General features: G+C 27.7%; 1 protein-coding gene across 1 annotated transcript; it reads left to right on the forward strand.

Moving 5' to 3' along the window:
* The first annotated feature begins 2,418 nt into the window (after positions 1-2,418).
* On the forward strand, positions 2,419-24,558 carry LOC112593590 (laccase-5-like). The gene is made up of 12 exons (XM_025338064.1): positions 2,419-2,961; positions 19,527-19,688; positions 19,772-19,970; positions 20,229-20,355; positions 20,484-20,691; positions 22,199-22,419; positions 22,488-22,692; positions 22,789-22,973; positions 23,047-23,242; positions 23,414-23,629; positions 23,733-23,963; positions 24,126-24,558. Exons 1-12 carry the CDS (start codon positions 2,811-2,813, stop codon positions 24,272-24,274), a joined length of 2,250 nt encoding a protein of 749 aa, XP_025193849.1. The 5' UTR covers positions 2,419-2,810; the 3' UTR covers positions 24,275-24,558.
* Positions 24,559-24,852: the final 294 nt, after the last annotated feature.

Genomic DNA, 24,852 nt, shown 5'->3' on the forward strand with positions numbered 1-24,852 from the left:
ACATACACATTTCACAATCAATAAATATAATCACTGCAACACTTAGAATCTAAAATATTACAGAGTATTATATACTTAACATAATAAGTAATTATGTCGGGATGGGTGTGAAGTCCTTTTAATAGTTTTATTTTATAAATATTTCTCAAAGTTGTTTTGTTTAACCAAATACTAATATTTTTCATAAAAATATGATACAATTATGCAACAATTTTAATCATAGCAAATTTAAACACAACATTTTTTTTATTAGATTGTCCGCTATTTGTTAACACAAGAATCATCTTTAACTAACCTTCATCGAAAGAGGAAACATTAGGAGAACACAAAACACACTTGATCCATAGTTTCTTCAAATTCATAGGCATCGACACAAAATCTAATGTTAAGACAAAACTGTATTATGTTAATATATAATAATGTATAATATTGTATAAACCACTTATTTTATAGTCATTTAATTACAATTATAATTAATTATCCATTAATAATGTAAATTACAACCACATGCTAATGACCTATCTGTTGAAGCCTTTATCTTCAACAACAAAAAAAAAATGTCTATTTTATTTTTTTTATTAAGCACAATAATTTGTTTCTATTATTAATTATTACACTATAAGTAATATTCGTAATGGTAGCTATACTCATTACACATACATTATTTTATAGATACATATTATAAATATTTTAAGCTTATTTGGGTATACTATACTCTTACAGCGTATATTTTAATATATATGTATTGAAGCTCATAGTACATAACTAATAAATCTGATGATTATTATAGACATTATTTTTACCTGAGAAGGCGTTCATAAATTGGATCACTTTTTCATACACATTCCCACGCACCTTGGATGATAATAAAATACATTTCATGGGTATTGATATATACATATATATATACCATATATATTATATATATTATATAATATACATATATAGCATTGGCCACAAACTTGATATATTTAAAAATAATAAATTACCTATAAATTGCAATAATAAAAAACAGGTATCTATCAATACGTAATATGAAAATATCCAGTGATTGAAACATTAGATCTTTGACACGAACATAAATATGTAATATATTTACTTATCTAAAGACATTCAAGGTTAGGTCAAATTAATTTTTATTTTATGTACTTAATTCTTCTTACTTATTAACTGATTACCATATAGCATTATCTTTATATACTTATAATATATGCCAATATAATAAAATTTCAGCGTACCTACCTGCTTATAGTACTGCCTTTTGATTCTCGTTATACTAAGTACTTTAGATATGCCGGTAGATTTGATCTATTTCAAACACTACATTGATTTTAATATAATATATTTGTATAAAATTAATATGTATTTAAAAAAAAAAAGTTAATTTGTTTAATATTTATTAATAATAGTAAGTAATATAAATACATTTTTTATACAAATTTACTCGTTTATAATTTCAACGTGTTTAATAAATAATAATTTATAAAAATTTAAGAATATAGGTTTAAAACATTAAGGCAATTAAATATTTTATAGTTTATTTTATTTTTTATTCCTGTGCAAACTTAAAACATTTTTTGAAAAATAAATTTTATCTAACTTTAAAAATGTCAAATTCAAAACTCATTATTAGAAAAAAAAATCATATCGCTTATTAATTTTAATATGATAATATAAATTACCAAACTATTTTATGTTAGTTTATGTTGTAATAAGTAATATGCCTGAATTTAAAATACATTAAATTATTATATTACCTTTATAATGCAAATGAGTTTTTAATTCCTTGAATAGAAAAAGTATTTAAATATAAAGTTTTTCAATAAAAATTTAAATACAACTATGAAGAAATTAAAAATATTGGAAATGCTTAAACTATTTACTTGTCTTTAAGAGTTCTTTAGACTATTTAGTTATTAGTATATTTTATTTCAAATCGCAAAATATGTTGATATTTATTAATACACAAAAAGTATACAAAATTATTTCAAGATAAAGAGATGACTCGACTGATCTATAACGGTTTTCACTTTTAGGAGCATCTTATTTTTGTGATGGTTGCTGTAAACACATACAGGTATATCTATACAAAATTACACGAATACTTGAAATTTTTCAAACGTATACGAATAGCATACCTATTATGCGCGTTTACAGTATGTAAGTACCTATACAACTTTGTATCATATTAAACCAAATATAAATGTTTAAGAAAAAAAATGAATAATTGTTATACATTAGGTTTAATAATAATAAACGGAAGGCCGACGGAGCTGGGCGATGACGAAGAAATGGAAAGGCAAAAACTGCGGCGCTGCAGCGTGCAAACCGCGGTGGCGGTAGCGGCAGCAGTGGCGGAGGTGAGGTCGTTAAAAGAGAGTAGTACGTACCTAGTAAATTATTCGCAGCCAACAAGAAATTCAGTCCATTCGCGAGTGTTGGTCCGACACGAGGACCCGCAGTCTTTCTTCCCGAGTCGAACGGTTTCCGGCAACGCTGCCGTCGCCGCCGACGTAGTAATAATATTATATTAATCGCCTGTCTCTGTTCGTCGAAAGTAAAACTAAATATATAAAAAAATATATATATATTAATTTTTTTTTCTTCTCAACACGAGAAGACGTTATAGCAGCGGTATAAAAAAAAAAAACTTAAGATAAAATAACGATTAAAAAAACACGCGCAGTGTCAATTCATGTGAGTTTATCACATTAGTAGACGACCGCCGCCGTCGGTTTTATCTTCGTCGTTTTTATTTCTTTTCTCTCTCATAAAGTTTATTGGACTGCAATAATTGCGCTATCGTGAAAATGAAAAATCATTATCATGTATGGTGTTTGGCCATGTTGGCCACGGCATTATACTTGGCGCCGGCTCCCGCAGAATCGACCATAGTTCTTTCGCACACCAATATGGAGAATTCCACAATGTACGCTGGGACTAGAGTCAAGAAACGAACAGGTAATAAGAGAGCTGGTAAATATATACATATTAGAAATATATCTGTGCAATCCATGCTTATGTAGATACAGTTGTTATTATTCTATTTTTATTTGATTTATATATACAATACACACACTCACATATATATATATAAACATACAGAGAGTGTTCAAAAAGTTTGAAAATGATCATTAGACTAATTAAGACGGATTAACGATAATAATATATATGGTATAATAATGGGATTGTTAAATATTTTACATAATATATGTACAGCAGTGTTCTCTGTTATTTCTCTATGTAGGTATTAAAATATGCATAAAGTTATTTAACATTTCCTAACTTTATGAACACCTAGTAAAAATAATGCAAATTTCTCAAACTTAAGATAATACAATTTTAAGTGGTAAAAGACATAGTTGTTAATAAAAATATTCACGTTCGTTGAAGTCTCCAACTTTTACATAAGTTAATTTTTTTGCAATAAGATTTTAGCATTTTCAACGCACCCGTGTTAGTATTTAGAAAATAAAAATTAACAATCCTAAAAATATATTTAAGTTTAGAATCAAACAAGGGATAAAGGCATTTAGGTAAGATAATAATATTATTCTGCGATTTATAGGCTAAGAATGGTGGTCAACGCAATTCAATTTGCGATGATATTATGATATCTGGTGATAGTCTTTTAAGTGATATTAACAATAGTACAGGTATTAACATAACAATAATACACCTAACGGAATATTTATTTTATTTTCAATGAATATAAATACAATTTTCTTTAATACGCATTCAACATCTAATAATTTCCAATTGTCAAGAACATCATTATAACATAATGTATTATATTAAGTATATTATACCTATATACTCGTACAATTATTATGCTTGTAATACGCATTTAACGAGATGAGATGAACAATTTTGATGCGTGTAGAGTTTAAACAGGGACATAAAGTGAAAACTCAAAACCACGCGCCAATTTATCTTTACTAAAAATAACACTCTGCCTATGCATATTATACGAATTATAATCGTAGCTCATAGTATGATATTTTTAATATTAATGCACCCAAAACGGTGTACGCTTTATCATCAAAAATTCATAATATTATCACTGAAAACTACACTATATCATTTTCGGGAGCAATTTATCTACAGATTTCTGTTATTATACTCATTATTCTCGTCGATCATTTATTTTGAATTCAAACGACTGGCGGTTTGTTAATATTATAGTAATCATGCTGTCCGAATAATGATTCATTGACGATGTTAGCGTCTCGTGCGCAATGTTACCTGGCTGTATTGGCCATTGTACCGCGCACGTGAATAAGCAAATCGATACTACGTAAGTCACGAACATTGCGATTATAATACGTTATAAACTTACATTTTCCTTACTACATAATATTTTCTTTTCATTCTGATTCATTTCTATACGTCAATATCCTACGTTATGTACACCGGCTGGTCTGGCGATATAGTACGTTAAGTCTTTCGCGGACCTACCTCGTATCGCGTTATATGCGAATCGTGACTGTCGCAACTAGCCACCAGGTACGCTGCGTCGGATTCCTTATGTACATGCTTTTCCGTGTCACGGTCAGAGTTGATATTGCAATCGTTCATACACGAGAGTATCGATAGTGATCCTTGGTGGTCTGATGGAGAATAATGTAACAATTAGAAAAAAAACAATTATCGACATGGTTTAACCTAGACCCGGTCAGAGATTCTATATTATAAACCGATATTAGCATATTACAACGAGAAATGTTCTTCGAAAATTCAAACAGTGATTCTCGTTAAAAATATTATGGAGTATTAAATACTATTATATAGCTGTGATAATCATTACGTATTCACGCGAAGCAATGGAATCCGTTTTCGGGTTATTATATTCAGAGAAAATTGAGACAAAAGTTTTTCGATTTCTGTAACTGCGCCCGACAATATTATTGTACGTAATTGAATTATTATTTTGACCGTTGGCTAGTCGTCTAGCTCATCGGTTTGGTATCAAACCTGCTTTCTAACTAATATACGTCTCATAACGACGTTTTTATTGAATAGAAAGTGAATCTGAACAACGGTGAAGATTAAATGTGTCGCATAATACGTATACATAGGTATATAACTCATAAAACAATTAGTATATTTAAAAATTATAGATTTTGAACATAAAATCAAAAATATTAATATGCATTGACGAAACTATATGGGTTAGGTTAGTACTAATAGTACGTATTTAAGTAATAAAAATATTATATGAAGATTATAAAGGATAGTACCTATAACATAATAAAGACAATCTATATTATAATAAATTAAATTACCAAGTGTTGGATTGAGTAATAAATATATTATACTTATACAGATATTACAAATCTATTGACACGTATTGGTGGGCAAATTAGAAAGAGATACGCCCTATATTAGATTATAAGCGGATGGTAAAGTAATATGTACGAAGTAATCACGGATCTTGGATTCATATTATTATACACGAGATACCCCATAATATACTTAAGTGACTTTAGGCTATCAATAAAAAATTATTAACTAAAGAAAATAAAAATAAAAAATATTTTCAAAAACATTTTTGAATTATTGATACACTAATTTCCTAAACAAATTTAAATGAATAAAATTAACATTCAACCAAAAATATTTATTAATTAATTCTATTTTATTACTGGTTATTAGATATTTAAATAGTTTAGCCAATTTTATTATTAAACAAAACTAAATTTAAGCCACAAAAAAAAAAAAAAAATATTTAATTTATTAAGAACCAAATTTTATTTTTGATATTTAAAATAATTAAGGGCCACTATATAGGATGTATGTTTAGAGGATTTGACAACTTTACACTGAAATTATGTTTAAATTTTTCTAATCTTATAAATATATCACAATATTATATGTGAAATGTAAAATTAAAACAACATTTAAATGTTATGTGGGTACTTAGGTACCGCAGAATGCATAGTTCCTGCTGCACATAATAATACGAGTTGCACGCTTAATAAATTACTTACACAAGTGTTATTATTTGTGAAAATATGTAACTATCATAAATAGGTATTTAAGTCATCATGATTTTAATGTTACATGTATAATAATATGATGATGATAAATGATAATAATAATATAATAAGACGTAATAATATCATAGGTAGATAAATAATTTATTAATTCTACTTTATAATATAATTATTATCATGAGTTAACTGAGATAAATTACCATGTCCGACATATTAGAATTAAATTGACATTTTATTTGATTGCGCGTGTTAAATTGAAACGTAGGTAAACAGAATCAGAGATTTACGTTTTGATTTATTTTATTCAATACCTATAATATAATGAAACAAAAATTTTAATTATTATTTTTGACTTGGTAGTCGCGTAATTGTCTTACCATGCGTTGAAGACCCAGCCACTTTTCTCTTCCTTTCCGATTCTATTATTTATAATTCTGGCCATAGTTTATTAGACTGTTTTATATGAAAAATATAGACTACTCCTCAGAAAACAGTCGAAACACAAATGTATAGAAATATCAAATACTTTCATTTTTTTTTTCATCAACTCTGTTGTAAAATTTATATAACATACCTTGGTATATATATTATTATTAATATTATTACTATTATTATATATTGTATGTGTATATAATATATTTATGATGTATTAAGGATCACCAACTGTGAGGCTATGATTGAATTTCCGTCATCATAAAAAATTAAGCCCGATATATTATCTAATATGACATTTATGGCTGCAATGGAACTCACGTCAATTCAATACCGTGTATAGTACCTGCATATACCGCAGCAGTATTCTTCAATTTCATTTTGAAGGTGAATTTAATCTTTGTTGTAAACCTGGATAAAGTTCTCGGATATAACGCTCACCTCTGTAGTCTGTGGGTCAAAGGTCTCGGAACTGATATATATATTTTACCATGAACGCTAAATATTTAGGGCAAGGGTATCGCATTATTGTTGTAGGTAATTTAACATATTATTAATCATTTTATATAATGCGAACAAATACGAATTTTATAAAACACACATAAACATGAAAACAAATAGGGAAGATAAAAATAAACTCGTGAATCTATATAGTTACTATTTTTTTGGTATCACCTTATTTAATGCGAATATTATGATATATCCATGTAAATGAATTTATGATAATGAACAAAATTATAAAATGGGTTACTTATTGAAACGAGGTTGCACTATGATAATAGTATTGAGAAAGAAAATCAATTGTCATTTTCACACGATTAACTGTAGAACAACGTAATGGTGTGAAATATTGTGCAACAATACTCAATCGTAGAGTTAAGGTTTGATTATCAATCTATTTCGCTCTGTCGCCAGCATGTGTACCTATACTGATAGTTTTATTTTTATTTTGTGATAATTATTTATTTACAAATAATTTTTTATCGTTTCCGCCATGCGTTGACAGATTATCACGTATCCATCATAGCAATTTACACAATTGTATGCAGCATTGCAGCTATATAATAATCATATTAATGACTGTGTGTAATGTGATGTTCACTCGGCGCTACGCCGTGGAGACTTAAACGGTCGACTCGTAATCGTTATAATCTGACCTCATAATAAACTATACATTTTTTCACCGGTGTATAATACATATCATTATATACTATAATGGACTGACAATTATTGATCATGGTAAATATCATTAAAATGTTATATGCGATCAAACATTTTTACATGTATACCTGCTTAAGTGTATTTAGCACTTAAACAAGATACACCATATTATAATAAGTGTGTTTACTTACAGTTAACACGTCTGTTATTATATGTTACAACCATGTGCGTGAATCTTTTCCCAACTTTATCGATTCTAATGCATAAAGGTAGCGAATCGATTTTGACCGAACAAGACACAATATATTATTACATCGATAAACGATTTAACGCACTTTTGTTTTCTACTCAATCGGTTGTCTTTGACGTGCGTTTAAACGATTCGCCATGGATCTGTGACAGTTAATGACAGTGTCAATGTTTGTTTTGATAGAATATATTATGGATAATAATATGTATTATATGTAACGATAACAAGTACACTATGTTTGCCTTGAACATTCCACAGCAAATTTTACGCATATTATGAAATACATAGGTGGCAAAAGGCACATGCGTGTTCGTTATTACTTATTAATGTTATTGGTGTACACTTCTGCAGATTTTACCTAGTATGCGTTACAAACGAAATATTGTTTTTTTTACCTACAAAAATATCATATTTCAGAACATAATTATGTATATATGTATTTATCTATTTTCTAGTACTCTACGATGTTAAGCAATGGGACAATATATATTTTAAATTTGTCAAGCCCCTTGGTCATTTAGATGCCGTACCTATGTATATATCTATATAAATAATGTATTAATATTTCAAAGTAAAAAAAAATATATTCATGCGGTGGTAATTATACATACAATAATATATTTTTTAACTTTTGTATTTCTAAATCGCATAGTTTTGTACCTAATAATATTATATTCTTTGATAAATTAATATTGATATTAGGTATACCGTTGTCTACAATTTATGGCAAACTACAAAACCAGTTCCGTTGCAATGTGCTATCGTATAGGAAACTTGGTATAAACGGGAATACGGGATTAACCGTTATACCTAACTTAAAATTTTATTATAATTTATTTAGTATAACCATTAAAATGAATTTTTTCAGTTTATTTCATTATTTTACTTATTTATAGTGAATTTTTGTAACATATAATTTTCTAACTGCGTATTGGAGCTTACATCACATGAATTATAACCTTATAAAGTCATTATTTAATGTCGTGAAATTAAACAATAAATATTGCATTTTGATAAAATAAATATAATTTTAATGAAGTATAAATCTAGCAAAATACATTAACTTTATTAAAAAAACGACCGTGGATTTTTACAACAGACCCGTTTTTCTTGTATTTATATTAAAATTATTCAGTTAAAGGATTATTTAAATTTTTTTTATTTTTTTTATTTTAGTAACAAAAAGAAATTTTCAATGTATTTAACATAAAAGAATCAATTAAATTAAATAACAAAGTAAAACCATCTATTTATTAATTACAAAAAAAAAAAAATGGCACCAACAAGTATATTGTATACGTAGGTGTTCACGTATTCCTACATAAGTGCATAAAATACAACGTACGGAATTTAGTATTGAAAAATACAAGTATAGGTCGGTACATTCAACGTTTAAATTATACTAAATTAACAAATGATAGGAATCATTTATAAAATATGTATAGTATATACTATTAGATATTTTTAAACGCCTGTGTGCGAGTGAAACATAAGTATGTGTGCGTGCACGCGTGTTGGTGTGCACGTGTGCGGCGTGTGCGTGTGACGTGTGTGTAATATATAGAAATACGCGATAGGTATATTCAGTTTAATAATTTTTGTACATAAAAAAATATACAGTTATTTTTAATACTGGTGAAATTCTACGACCAGATGCATACATAGGATAATTTAGTTTCAGCTAAGAATTTAAATGAGCTCGAAAACCATCGAAGAAAGTGTTCTGAAACCATAGGCCATTAAATTTTGTGTCATTGCGGTTTTATTTTATACCTAACGTAAGAACAATAATAATGTAACGTTGGATAATCTTCGATATAACTTTTGCATTATTTGCTGGTATATGATATATCACTATTTTATAATTTTTAAATTATTCAGTAGTATTAATGTTTAATGTCAACATGTCTATTCAAATAAATATTCTAAAATATATTGAAACGTCTAGTTGATATAGATATCCAAATAAATTAATATATAGAAGAGTGTTTATTAGTTTTGATTAATTAACAGTTAAACATAAAAAAAGATATTATTCAAATGTATATATAATATTTTATTATATTAAAAATTAAAAAAAATTAATTTTATTAAGGTTTTTAAGTATAATAATATTAATTTATAACCAACATAATATATTATTATTTAATACTATACTGATTAAAATAAAATATATCTTAAAAACGTTTAAGTTTAACAATAACAATCGAAAACTAATTTAATACATAATATTATTTAGCTACAAATGATGAATAAAAATTATTTATATAAATATTACTTGATGCACAATAACAAATTACAAATACTTGAAGAGCAGACAAATATTTTATTCAATCTGTTGTTAACAAAGTTCTACAATACTACTCGATTCCCTAAACGCACTGACAAGTTTACAAAACATAGACAACCTATAGATAAAGCAAGGAACATTCAAAATTCCTATTATACGAGTACTGCAGAATCCTCTGGAAAATACATATTGTATATGTGGATACCTGGATATCTCAACATAACGAGCAATGAAAAAGCTGACGAGACCGCAAAACTTGCACATAACTCACCTAAAAGTCTGACTATATCAGGCTACTCTTATGCCGATGCATAAAAGCATATAAAAAATCATACCTCTAAAGTGTGGCAACATTATTGGTTAAAATGGGCAACTAAACTCAATGAAATAAAACAGCCAATACTGCCATGGCCCGCTCCCGTAGATAGTTCCAAAAGACAAGAAACCATACTAAATTGCCTCAGAATAGGACATACATTAATGACCCATCAACACCTAATCACTAAAGAATAAGAACCTAACCTGTGGTTTTCAAATTACCGTCAAGCACTTCCTCGCCGAATGCCGCAATTTCCAAAGTTACCGCGAAGACATACTACGCTCCACATACGAAATCCTCAATTCGGAGCCAAAGTCAACACAAAATATTTTAATGTTCTTAAAAAAATCCAATTTGCTTAATAAAATATGAATGTTTAATTTTAAGTTAATAGGTTAAGCAATAAATAATATGTACCATAAAGTCAAACTAATGGCCACAGCCGCCGTGGATCTTTTATTAATAAAAAAAAATAATAATAATAATAACAAAACATGATAGATCAATTTTCGATGTCGACTTCAAAATAATAATACAATTAAAAAACAAAAACCTGAAAAAAACACTCAATAATATTATATCATTCTATAAAAAACCATATCATAATCAACTCAGCTACTAAGAATTTATTGAAATGTTTTAAGAGTTATTATATATATTGAGTATTCCATTACGTCTTCAAACCATGATCAGATTATAGTTTCCAATGGTTTAATAAATATAATAAATAATAATGAATAGTCTGCGATATTGTGGAGTTTTATCGAAATATAACCAAGCATGTACAACAAAATCCAAACTACTTGAAATTAATAGAATAATTACTAAACTTATCTATATCAAAAAATTATAAAAAGGAAAAATCGTTATTAATAACACAAATATAATAATGTTTAACGTAAAAACACTTAAATATATATAAAGCAGTACTCGAAAATAATTTTTTCATTTAGAATTTCTTACAAGATTAATAAGCTTTATAATAATATTGAGTGATAGTTAAAGCAAGTTTGAGGCTTAAATGACGTCAATAAAGGGAAAGCACAATGAAACCTGAAAAATGTTTGAAACCTGAATTAAAATTCTACTATGACGGTCAGTCGTAAAAAGTGTCCTACGATGTTTTTCGCTTTTTATTGAACGTTTTATTTTATTTTTTTCATTAACATTTAAAATCTCTCTTTTTTATCGTCAATTTATCATTTGTTCCCAAATCTTATTTAAAATACCTATCTTATATTATCATAACCTGCATTATTATAATAATATACAAAGTCTAATTTAGGTTAGGTTAGGTTAGGTTATGAGGTAATGTGATATAACTGTTACCAACAATGAACTCTATGGAAACAATATATTTTATAAGCATTATTAATTACAAATTAACGAATGAGATATATTCATTTGATGCTAATATTATTTTTTAATATATCATTGAAGTAATATAATATGTTCCTAATGTACTTAATTTAAATAGGGACATTAGCACAAATTATTATAATTTAAATTTGGTCTTAAAAAAAAAAAAAAAGACATCCAAAAAAATATTTTGTTAATTGTCTACGATAATATTGGTTTGTGCTTACATATAGGTTGATATTTGTGTCTTAAATAATTAATTACCAGTAATCTCACTGTACATTTTATATTTCCCGTGTAATTGCATATTTATGGTACTATCATTAAATATTGCACCGTAATATATTTTCTTAACGATTTAAAACAAATAACCACAATGCTATTCCTAATGCCGGTCAAACATATCATTAATTTTCACCAATAAACGGCTTATATTAAAGAGGACAATTAATAGATATTAAAATAATGACATAAAATATTAATAATGGTCTTAGGAATGGATCATGGACTATATAAACTATCTTAATATATGGGTTATCAGTTTTTGAAATTTAAAATAATTGTATTATTATTAGACGTACATAAAGGTATCAAATCTGATGTTAATTTTTTAAACGCTGAAACATTAACTAAAATTTATCAACGATGAATAATCTTAAAATAAAATCAATACTTAGAAAAATTATCGTTTAAGTAATATTATAATATTATTTAACATATTACAACAGTAACATCGATTATCATAGTTGTACCTTTAGTTAGTGTTATACCTAGTTTATAATTATAGGGACAATATTATACTAATATAATGTAATAAAATATTATTAAAACGTATATTTACACATTTAGTAAATATAATAATAATATATACAAGTACATACAAATATATTAAAATATTATATTTTAAGTGAACACTTTCACTAAAGAATTTCTCAAAACAACATAACATTATTCTGTAAAAAATATATTTGAATAAAATAAAACAACACGCACAGTAGATCAAACAGAGATTTAAAATATAAAAACAACATTGTATAAATACACACTAGACAAGTAGAAGATGCCTCAATCAGAAATATGAATAAAAACTAAAATCGTTTGATAGACTCGTTACAAAGTATGATTTTTTTTTTTATTATTATTATTATTATTATTATTCTATTATTTACCAACAATATAAAGCTATATCAGCTTCCGTTCGATTGCAACATGATATTTTCTACAGCTATGATTAACCTGGAGAAATTTACATTGCCCGGGTACCGCGGTTCGGTGCAAGTGAAACTAATTACGTATGCCCCTGCCGCTAGTCGTGGGTGCCAATAGAAGTGTGAAATTTGGCGTGTGGTCAAAGTACACATTGATCGATGGATGTCCGATGTCACTGATCGATTGTATTTTCAGAGTGGTGGTCGGACGAGTAGGGAAGAGAGGAATATCGAATAAACTCTTCTGGCTATTGTATAGATGTGAATTTTATTTTATTTTTTCATGTACATTTTCGGAATAGTAGCCAAGTCACGATTTAATAGAAATATACAGAACGTGTGAAACTTATTATTACTTTACATCTACTTTAAAACATCAACGACTCGGATTAATATTCTCTATCCTACATGTATACAGTTCAGGCTTAAACATTATAAACTGGACCGTTTCTTAGAAAAGTTTTAATTTTATAATGGTATAGTAAAATTTATATTGATTTTAATTTTGTTACCAACTCATACATTAAAATTCAATAATTTCAATTCAATCACGATTTGATAAGTTATAACTATGACTGATTTTAAAAACTAAGTAAATAAATGTATTTAAAAACTATCATTGCTTCATAGTATATTTTGATTAAATTAGAACAAATCAAATATATCTCTTTAATGTTATAATATAAATATACTCCAATATTTAATTAATTACAAAACGTTGATCACTTAGATTGAATTAAAGGTAATCATATTTTATTATGTAACATTGTAATTTACTATTCAATAAGAATAAAAACGTTTGAATAAAAATGTTTATAATTTATCATAAATTAATAATAAATGTAATACTTAATACTATAACAAATTTAGTAGGATGAAGTACAATATTATATATGGTTATTAGTTATATTTATGTATATAATACCATCATAAAAAAACTATATTTTATTTATTTATTTATTTATTTTTTGAACACACGTCCTGTAAGATATCATTTTATAAGATTTTTTTTACATTATTTCGATAACTACATTGAAGGGCTGTTGTACAAATCTAATATAAATACTTAGAAAGTTTCAAATACGATCGACATCCGGTTTGTGCGGTTAAATGAAAATGTAATTAATGAAGACTAAAACTATATCTTTTGTGAATGCTATTAATTTACAGCTATAATAATCATTACTCGTTTATTATAACATGTCATAAGGTATACTAATAGTAATAAATAATTTAAAAGGCAACATAAATATATACTTACTGTAAATTAGTCTAAACTCTAGCTATTTTGTAATGACAATATAAATTTATTTAACCACAATGTCTTGAACATATGTAAATTTCAAGTTTTTTCGTACACATGGTCATACAGTTTTAAATTATTTTTCTCTGACTGTTATTCAAAACGCTATTCAAATAGATATAATATATATCGTAATCCAAGACAGAATAGGACTTTTTCATGCCAGTACTTACATTCCAAATGATAACATGTATACTATAGTATAATACATTTACATGTTTTGATAGTTTATATCCGTAAGTATAAAAATTATTTTATAAGACCAACAACGATATGGGTAAATACTGCAATGAAAACAACGTAAGATTCCAGTTAATATATTCTATACGTGCGGTAAATACATAATATTGGAAATAATATTGAATATTATCTTTTAAAGAAATTAAAATTCCTAAATTATTGGGAGCATATTAATATTATTTTACAAATAATTTAAAAATAAATAATTTATAATTAATAAAATCCATCAATGTATAATTAAGTATGATATAATTTTGAATGCTAAGGCTAAAAATTTAATTTAAAAAAAAAAATTTTATTAAAAAAATTATTTTTTCATATTATATTACGTTTATATGATATTACAAAATCAAATATTATATATTGTTTAGTATACACCTATCGACATTATAAAAATTTTGAATTCGATTATTTTTATTTCGGTACTATAATTATGATTACTATTATACTACCATTGTACTCGCATAGTATATATACAGATATATATATATATATATTAATAAATTAGTAATTTTGGAAATTGACAAACTCTGTCTGTGACCAATTCACGATCAATTGCAGATTGACCGACACAAAACTTTTGGAACACTGTTTTCACCGTCGCCGAAGTAAAAATAAAATATAAATTATCCGGACAAAAAATTCTCACGGATCGATTTGGAATCTAAAAGCTGTAAGTTCATGAACATAGAATGATGAAAACAAAAAACTTTTATGAATTATTAATACATAGTTCATGTAATATAATAATATACTGCTCACATCATAGAACGATTGTAAACTTTTCTAAATAAAGAAAAATTATGGTTATTTTTAAAAAAAAAATAGCGCGTCTTTGATTTCTACACGTCCGAACCGGATTCCATGTTATTTTTTAGTTATTCCATTTGCTATTACTGCGGCAATTTACTATCTTACGATAATAAAACGTTTTGAGAGTTATAGAAACCGTTGGTCGTCCTCAACCGTTAATTACACAATTTCACTACAGGCGCGTGCCCGGGAATTTTTTTTTTCTATCGTCTTTTATTTATTACTATTGTTATATCTATAATTATACAACAATAATAGTCTATATTTATTTTACACTAATCGAGAAGTCGTTATTACTAGGAATATATAAAACTTAGGTTAAATAAGAGTGTAGACATATCAAAAGAAAAATTTTCACTCTCTTTTTTATGTTTGCTCTTCTGATAGTTAATATCTCAATCATAAACAAATACCTAGTGAATGATTATCCTGCAGTCGTCGCTCAGTTTTTGATAGTTATAATTAAACTGTATAATTATTTTATATTGCACATTTTAATAATTTATGTACCATTTATAAATACCATAATAAGTAGTAAATATTTCATGGATCTCAAAATTAAATTATTTTATAAATACTATATACATAAATCACGATTCTCGCTAAAATTGATTAATATTGAACTCTGAAAAGTATTTACTCATTGAATACAGGAAATATACAAATCATTAAAATACATTGGTCGGGGAACTAACTGTTTATATACAGTTAATAGGTATAATATTTAATGTTGAATTAACGCGATGCAGTTTGTAAATACATCTGAGTAACCATGTAAATTGAAGACCGCCGAGTTGTTGATTAAGGCATAAATATATGGTTTTTATCGGTGGTTCAGTTTCAGTTCTTGTTTTGTTTGTTATTAAAAACGTTAATTTATAGCATTTAAAAAAAATTCAACTTTAAAATATTTAGATATAAAATGAATAATAATCCGTCTGAGTCTACTTCACAAGTGTCTAGAGTTCAGCAACGCAAGCAATGGGATAATACTACTTATAGTAATAGTACGCAAGTCAATCATTTGTTTACAAAACAACAAAACTGGGAAATTAATATGAACAATAAAATAGTTCAGAAGAAAATTGACGCAGCAATGACAAAGCCTAGACGCCTTGAATTTTCATTTAAAAAACCAGCAGGAAAATCTAGTACAGCTATAAATCAAGCAATGCGAGCTAAAGACATACTATACGCCAACCAAAAAATGGCTGCCAGACTAAAAAACGTTAAGTCTACAATCAATAAATAAACGCTATAAAATGTTTTATCTTTATAACAGTGACATATATTTTCCGAAATATTAGACCGTTTTAAAACATGACATTTTTTAAACAATAAAATCTTATTTAGATTATAGCATTATATAAATTTGTCTTGTATAGTCAAAAATGTTTGTATGATGATTCATAAAAAATTGCTACATTTTTAAATTATCATTCGTTAATTTTACCATTACTATTAAAATAATCTCGCTTCAAAATATTGTATTATAAATAATTGTAACATTTATCAAGAAACTCAAATCAATCATGCTATGGATTTTTTCGCTAACTTTCATTAGGCCACGTGTTAATACAAAAAATAATCTTAAATCACTGTTCTGTAGATAACAGTATTACGATCTAGCTTTTACGACAACTCCATTTTAGTAAAATCTATTTCAAATTTCTATTACATCCTAAATTTGGATTTCAATCTTGATCTTTAATTTTTAATGGAGTGTACGGCATAAATATATATTGTATACTTGAATATACGAACTTATTGTTCTATTTTATATAACATATTCAAGAGTTACGATATACATATAAATGCAATAACAATAACAATTGTACACTGAATAACAGCACCATATTAATAGTCAAGCATGTATGATGACGTATCTAATCCGAGACAAAAATATCAAAACTATTACAGTGCGGGGTGAAAGATTACGAGGTTTTGATTTCCGGGTTATGCGAATATCAGCGCGTGCACAATAATTGTTATTGAAAAGAAATAATAATAGGAAACACCTGTTACGCAATCAAAAAATAAATAATATATTATCATAATTATATATAATAATGTTAGGTGACGAATCAAATAATATGTTCGTTATTTTAACCACAAATGGTTATGAATTAGATATTAAATCGTTTTTTAAAACAATAAGGACCTAACATGATTATAGTATTACAACTATAGGTACTTCTTAATTACCTAATTTGAGTGTAATTGAAAAACAAAATAATAATGTTATAACTGTGAACAAGTGACAAAAATAAAAAAAAGGCCACGTTTGATTTGAAAACAAAAAGAAAACTTAATTATTATTATATTTAAAATATAAAATAAACCTTTAAACTCATTGCAACTTCTTTATCGTTACACTAATTTATAATAAAATATATTAAACTAGGGACTTTTTTCCTACAATCTTTTTTTTCAAGCTTCAGGTTTATACTCTATAAAAAATTTAAATGAAAAATAATACAATCACCACATATTATTAACATTTTAAATAGAATATAATATAAACATCATTAGGATTCCCCGTTTAAATACAATATTTTCAATTTATTTTTCTTCAAATAAGCTCTTCATACTGATTCCTCGCGATTTTTACATTGAGAGAATGTAACGTACAATTGCAGACCATTAGTAAACATATTCCATATTTTACATGCATCAAATAATCTATAAGAAAAAAAAAATGTTAACAATTATATGTATAGTATCAATTGACACGATAATAATTATTTGACGAAACTATTTTTTAAAACATTTGTATAATAGGGAGATAATAATATCATACTATTATACTAGGTTTGTATACACGCGTTTCAATTAAAAACTGAACGAAAAATAACATTTTGATAATAGGTATACAATAATAAAATATTATATGTAATATTTTCATCATCCCAACTGGAAACGTTTTCTAAAACATTCTATGTTTACAGTTGTTTAGTTCAATTTTTAATTTAATAATAATTGGTTCTAACCGTTAATTTCAAAGCGTATAAATTATTAAATTACTGTATTCAAGCTAAGTGGTTTGGTTCATGGTACGTTAAAATTAATAATAAATGCTTATTATGCATTATTTTTTTCCCCCGACCATACATCAATATTTAGAATTTAATTCTATAAATAATGAATCATACTGAAACATGTATGTCAGGGGTTCTTTTAAAAATTAATACAACTTTTATTTCAAAAAATAATTATAATTATAATAACAGTTTTATTATTATTATTATTATTATTATCATGCATATCGCGGAATCAACAATACGTATATTTTTACGTTCAACTGTCTTACAACGTAAAATACCACACTGAAAGTCACGTGGACAACTGCATTATTTCGGGGTTGTAATCGTATCTGTTGATCTCGAATAGTAATAATAATTTTGTAATAAATCACTTGTGTTTATACAAGCGTATATGGGCATATAGATATTATATATTATTTGAATACGCAAATACAATATTGCAAACGTTTGACTTATTACGACAGTAAACGGTTTTGAATAGAACTATTGAAACATTGTTTGTAATGCTTGTATATTATATAGGTACATATCCTTTATGCCCGTAACATTCCGATTACCTTTCATACACTCATATAAATTGTATGCTTTATTCTTGTTCACGTTTTAGAACGTACGTTTTAGGAAATACAAACACCGGTTAATCCGTAACTCGCGTGAGAAGGATTACAATTAAATTACTATTATGAATGGAAAACCTAAATGTTTTTTGTCGATATTTTTGAGCAATAAAATAATGCGTTTATCTTTACACACATCGAACAAATAAACTGTATTTTTCGTATTGTTACGATAATATTGGTTAATAGCTTAGTTTGTAATAACAAGGTATTAAAACATATATTTTTATTTTAAAGTATAGAAATCGTGTGGGCGTACACATATATGTAGAAAAATACTAATAATATTTTTTATACTATTAATCTTACGTACCAAGCTTTGGTATAAAAATAAAATTCTGCTTCTTAGTCAAAATAATAATAATCCCGACAGCGTTTATGTATTTTCTCAAACCGATAAATTATTTTTACTACACCTCTACTATGAAATATACATAAATAATACCATTTATTTACAAAACTTCGATTATTAACAATCATAAAATTATGTTTAGAAGGCGAATCAAGTGATCAAGCAACTGCTGAATCATATTGGACACCAGGACATGTACAAAACGTTCAAGAAGATGACTCGGCCTATGTTCGACCAGAAGACTATTTTCCATCTGCCCATGGACTTGTACAAACTCATCCAGCTACCTTCTCTGGATTTGGAAGTGAGTGGTCTAAAAATTGAACATTTATTTTAAAATGAATATAATATTATATTAATTAATATTTTTATTTTTTATTTCAAAAGGTATTTCTGAACCATCGCATGGTAATTTGCCACCATTGGGATATTCATCACTAGACTTCGACAAAAGAGGTCTTGAAGAATTGCGTAAAAATCCTGAACTCTCGTCACCCGAAGAATGCGCAAGAGCTTGTCGCGAAGGAGAGCCACCCAGAATATGTTATTATCATTTCACCGCAGAATTATACAACGTACTGGGAGCGTAAGCATGAATATTATTATATTATTATTACGTTGTCTTTGATGTCACACGGTCCCTATATGTAAGTGTGTAACTTATCATTAAGCACGCTAAACTGAACATAATAATAGACGTCTCTCGCTATATATTTATTCCAATAAACGCGTTACAACATTCCCATCGTCAGTTTTTGATTTAGTGGTTCTTCCATTATCGCCATTATTGTTTACCGCATTTTAAACGATAATACATTTCCTTTGTTTGAATAAAATAATATAGAGCTTGTCAAGTCTGTACACCAAACGCTACCAATTCACTGTGGAGCCATTGTCAGTGCATATTAGCTGATGGTGTCGAAAGAGGAATGTTGGCTGTGAATCGTATGTTGCCCGGTCCAAGTATACAGGTATATAATATTTTTATATTCGTATATATATTCACTGTGTTATTCGATAACGTACATTTATTTTTTTTTTCGGCGTGATTATTTTTTTTTCACTTACCGTTCTTTTATATTCTATGCGCGTATTATAGGTCTGCGAAGGAGACAAGGTTGTTATTGACGTCTTAAACCACATGCACGGTATGGAATTAGTGATCCATTGGCACGGACTTCACCAGAGAGGAACTCAATACTATGACGGTGTCCCGTACGTCACCCAATGTCCAATTCACGAAGGAAACACGTTCAGATACCAATTCGACACCAACAGTGGCACGCATTTCTGGCACGCTCATTCCGGTAAGTCTTGAGTTATACGTCAAAACCTGATATCTACTCGAGAACTTGTAACACGTGGCGTTATTTAATTTGTAATGCACATGTACAATGTCCGCCGTGCCAGTCACGTCTATAAAATGCACTCAGCGTGCGATGTATAATATACATACGCGTCAGTACCTTTAACAGTCGATCAGGATTTATGATTCGTTATTATTTTAAAAATGAACAATAATCATACCATACGTATATGCATGAGCAGATCAAATAAACATAAAAAAAAAAAAAATGTACAGTCCGAGTATTCCTGTCCGTCCGACCGTGATTCACACACATTAACCCAGTTCTAGTTCTATGATGATGGTAGCAATGTGTGTATGTGGCCTTATATAATGTGGAAGTAGTAGTACTGTAATATTAGAAGTATAGTATACATTTAAGTGAAAGTCATTATATTATTGTCTAAACAAAACCATTTAAATTAAAATAACTCAATCAATATCAAACTAAAAATGAAGTGTCACTTGTAGTAAAAAATATAAAATATAAATTTAAACACAAAATGTAATTCAATGAAAACAAAAAATAAAACGTTTAATTTAAAAAAAATATGCCGTGTTCTAACAGATGTTTCAGAAATTTTCCACTAGTTCTTTTACAATTAACGAGCTTAATAAATCAATGGAAATATAAAGATGACACCTACGTTTTTGTAGATATTATTTTTAAAAATATTAAAACATTTTTTTATAAATAGACTCAAATCGAGAGAAATACTTTTTAACTATATTTATCTACAATAAAAAAACTTTCACAAACATTAAATTAAATATGTTAATATAAAATAATTTAATAGTACATAAAATACCCATTCATTGAATTATCTTCACTTTCTTGTATAAAATAATTAACATAATCTCTATTCATTATGAATTATTTAAGATTTAATAAAACAACCAATAGTTATATAAACAAAATAATTCGCAATGAAATAATAACATTGTCAAATATGAATATTAAATAACATGTAATTATGTCATTTAAATTAAAAATGTTAGCTTTTACCTTTTTCAAATCGAATTAAGTAATACTTTTTCATGTAAAAATTAAATTTGTTAATATAATAATCTGAATATTTTATGATAATGAAGTACAAAGCTCAATTGCTCTGTTCAAAAACCGACCTCCAATTTTAATATTTATTAATATTCTATTGGTTGGTTCAACCATTCAACTTCAGACGACCATAAAAGGTGTTCGAATAACACAATGTTCAATCTTTAAATCATACATTTCTATAACACATAATGAGTATACACAAATTAAATTCCAGTTACATAATCAGTTTCTTAAATGCAACCATGAAACTAAAGATACTATAATATATACTTCAATGTATATTTGTTAATGTAATTGTATTTTTAATATGATATGTAAACCATAAAACTTTTTTTGTGTACTTTTAGTATGTTGAAAAACTATTATTTTATTGTTCGATGTTTACAAACGTTATTATTAATTTTTTTAGGACTTCAAAAAATTGATGGTATCTATGGTAGTATTGTTGTACGACAGCCTCCATCACAAGATCCCAACAGCCACTTGTATGATTACGATTTGACCACACACGTGGTACTTTTATCCGATTGGCTCCACGAAAATGGAATGGAACGTTTCCCAGGTAGATTAGCTGCAAACACCGGCCAGGATCCCGAGTCTTTATTGATCAATGGAAAAGGACAGTTCACGGTGAGTACCGATGAATAATCTTTTTTTAGATGATAAAGGACAGTAAAAACTTTGCTATACGATTACAGGACCCCAACACAGGATTCAGTACTAACACACCTTTAGAAACTTTTACTATCACACCGGGTAGGAGATATAGATTTAGAATGATCAACGCCCTAGCATCTGTCTGTCCAGCACAAATTACCATCCAAGGACATCCGCTCGTGCTAATCGCTACAGACGGAGAACCTATACAGCCGGTGGTCGTCAACACAATCATTTCATTCTCGGGTAATGTTTGAACCGATAAATTACGTTTTTCTTTTTTTTTATGTATACAATATTGACTGTTTCATCACTATACATTTATCTCACTGTTGCCTATAGGAGAGAGATACGACTTCATTATTAACGCGGAACAGCCCGTTGGTGCCTATTGGATTCAGGTCAGAGGTCTTGGAGAATGTGGAAATAAACGCGTGCAACAATTGGCCATACTCAGATACGCAAGAGGACCATATCAACCGAAATCAAAGGCTCCTACTTATGATGTCGGTTTGCCTCAGGGTGTTGTAAGTGAATATTCATCATTCTTCACTATGTATACGGAATGATTTTAATTTATCACGATGTATTTAACAATAGGTAATGAACCCGTTGGATGCTGTTTGTGATCGCCCCAGAACTGATGCCATTTGTGTGAACCAACTGAAAAACGCCAAAGCTGTAGACAAAGGACTTTTACAAGAAAGACCCGATGTAAAGATATTCTTGCCATTTAAATTCTTGTTCTACAGGCCTGACGAACTTTTCCAACCGCATCAATACAATAAATACTTGGGTACTAATAAACGTTATATTTATTATATTATAATAATAATCAAAATGTTAATAATTAATCAAGACACAACTTTATATAATTTTTATTGAATCAAAATGTCTATGTTTATTTATCAATAATTTATGTTAATAACACTAAAAATATTTATATATTTTTTTTTTAAACTTTCAGTGGCTCCCGGCGGTGGAGACCATGTAATCAGTTTAGTGGACGAAATTTCTTATACCTCTCCGGGATCTCCCATGATTTCTCAGATCGATGATATACCTCCAGAATTATTCTGTAACGGAGATAACAAGCCAGCAAATTGTGGCAGAAATTGCATGTGTTCGCATAAAGTCGATATTCCCAGGCACGCTGTTGTGGAAGTCGTGTTGGTCGACGAAGGTAATTCATGCATTAAAAAAAAAAAAAACCTCGCAATATTATAATAATAATATAAAAAACATGTGAAATCTGTATTGCTGTTATAATTGTTTTTATTCCTTAGTCCAACAACCGAATTTGAGTCATCCGTTCCATTTGCACGGTTACTCGTTCAACGTTATCGGTATGGGAAGATCGCCGGACAAGAACGTCAAGAAAATCAACTTGAAACACGCTCTCGATTTGGACAGAAGAGGACTCTTGGACAGGCATTTCAATTTGCCACCGCTCAAAGACACGATAGCTGTGCCCAACAACGGTTACGTCGTATTCCGGTTCAGAGCCGACAACCCAGGTAAATGTCATCGATCGGAATAAATGAATATACGCACATTTTTTCTGCACGTCGATTGTTATTATGGTCGTCATTATTAATATTATAACGCTCACCTACAACTCACGCTTTTATATTAAACAGTATTAATTCACCGTGTACAAACGTTATTCTCTTTCGCAGGCTACTGGCTGTTCCATTGTCACTTCTTGTTCCATATCGTGATCGGTATGAATTTGGTGCTTCACGTCGGGACACACGCCGACTTACCACCGGTTCCCGAAAACTTCCCGCGTTGTGGCGACTTTTTACCTCCAGTCAGTCTACACTGACCACGTTCATAACACGTCAGTTCAAAACTAAGTGCTCATATAAGTAACGCAATGCGGTAATCACAGTTAGAAGCGACAAAAGAAAAACACGCATGAATGTTTTTTTTTTATTTATTTTATTTTAAACATATATATAATATATATATATATAACATATGTGTGTATATATTATATATATATTACATTTTTGTACCTTAGAAATAATGTGTTATGCCATAACGATCATATATTATTTAAATGTGTTATTATTAGTCACTTGTTCAATTGTTTTTTTTTTTCATTTTAGTCTAAGTCATTTCACGATATTAATTATATTATGTATATATATATATATATATTTATAATATTTTATCGAGCACAAAATTATCATTTATTTCTATCTTGCCTCTATTATACGTTTAAAGTTTGAAACTCATCAATTGCTTGCCAATATTATGTATACCGTTTACTTTAAATCAACATAATACAATATATTTAATAATACTTAATTCTTTTCTTCTAATTCATCTTGTAAATATTTATCTATATAATAATTAGTAGATTCTAGTTAATTAATGTTTTATGAATATTATCAATGT

Source organism: Melanaphis sacchari, unplaced genomic scaffold (genome assembly GCF_002803265.2).
Source record: "Melanaphis sacchari strain LSU unplaced genomic scaffold, SCAv2.0 Contig20_pilon_pilon, whole genome shotgun sequence".
NCBI classification, from domain to species: Eukaryota; Metazoa; Arthropoda; class Insecta; order Hemiptera; family Aphididae; genus Melanaphis; species Melanaphis sacchari.

Excerpts from the sequence above, each read along its gene's own strand:
- LOC112593590 (XM_025338064.1), top strand. The coding sequence starts at position 2,811 with ATGAAAAATCATTATCATGTATGGTGTTTGGCCATGTTGGCCACGGCA. Across the intron at positions 2,962-19,526 it reads TAGAGTCAAGAAACGAACAG|AAGGCGAATCAAGTGATCAA; the intron begins GTAATAAGAGAG and ends AATTATGTTTAG. Across the intron at positions 19,689-19,771 it reads TACCTTCTCTGGATTTGGAA|GTATTTCTGAACCATCGCAT; the intron begins GTGAGTGGTCTA and ends TTATTTCAAAAG.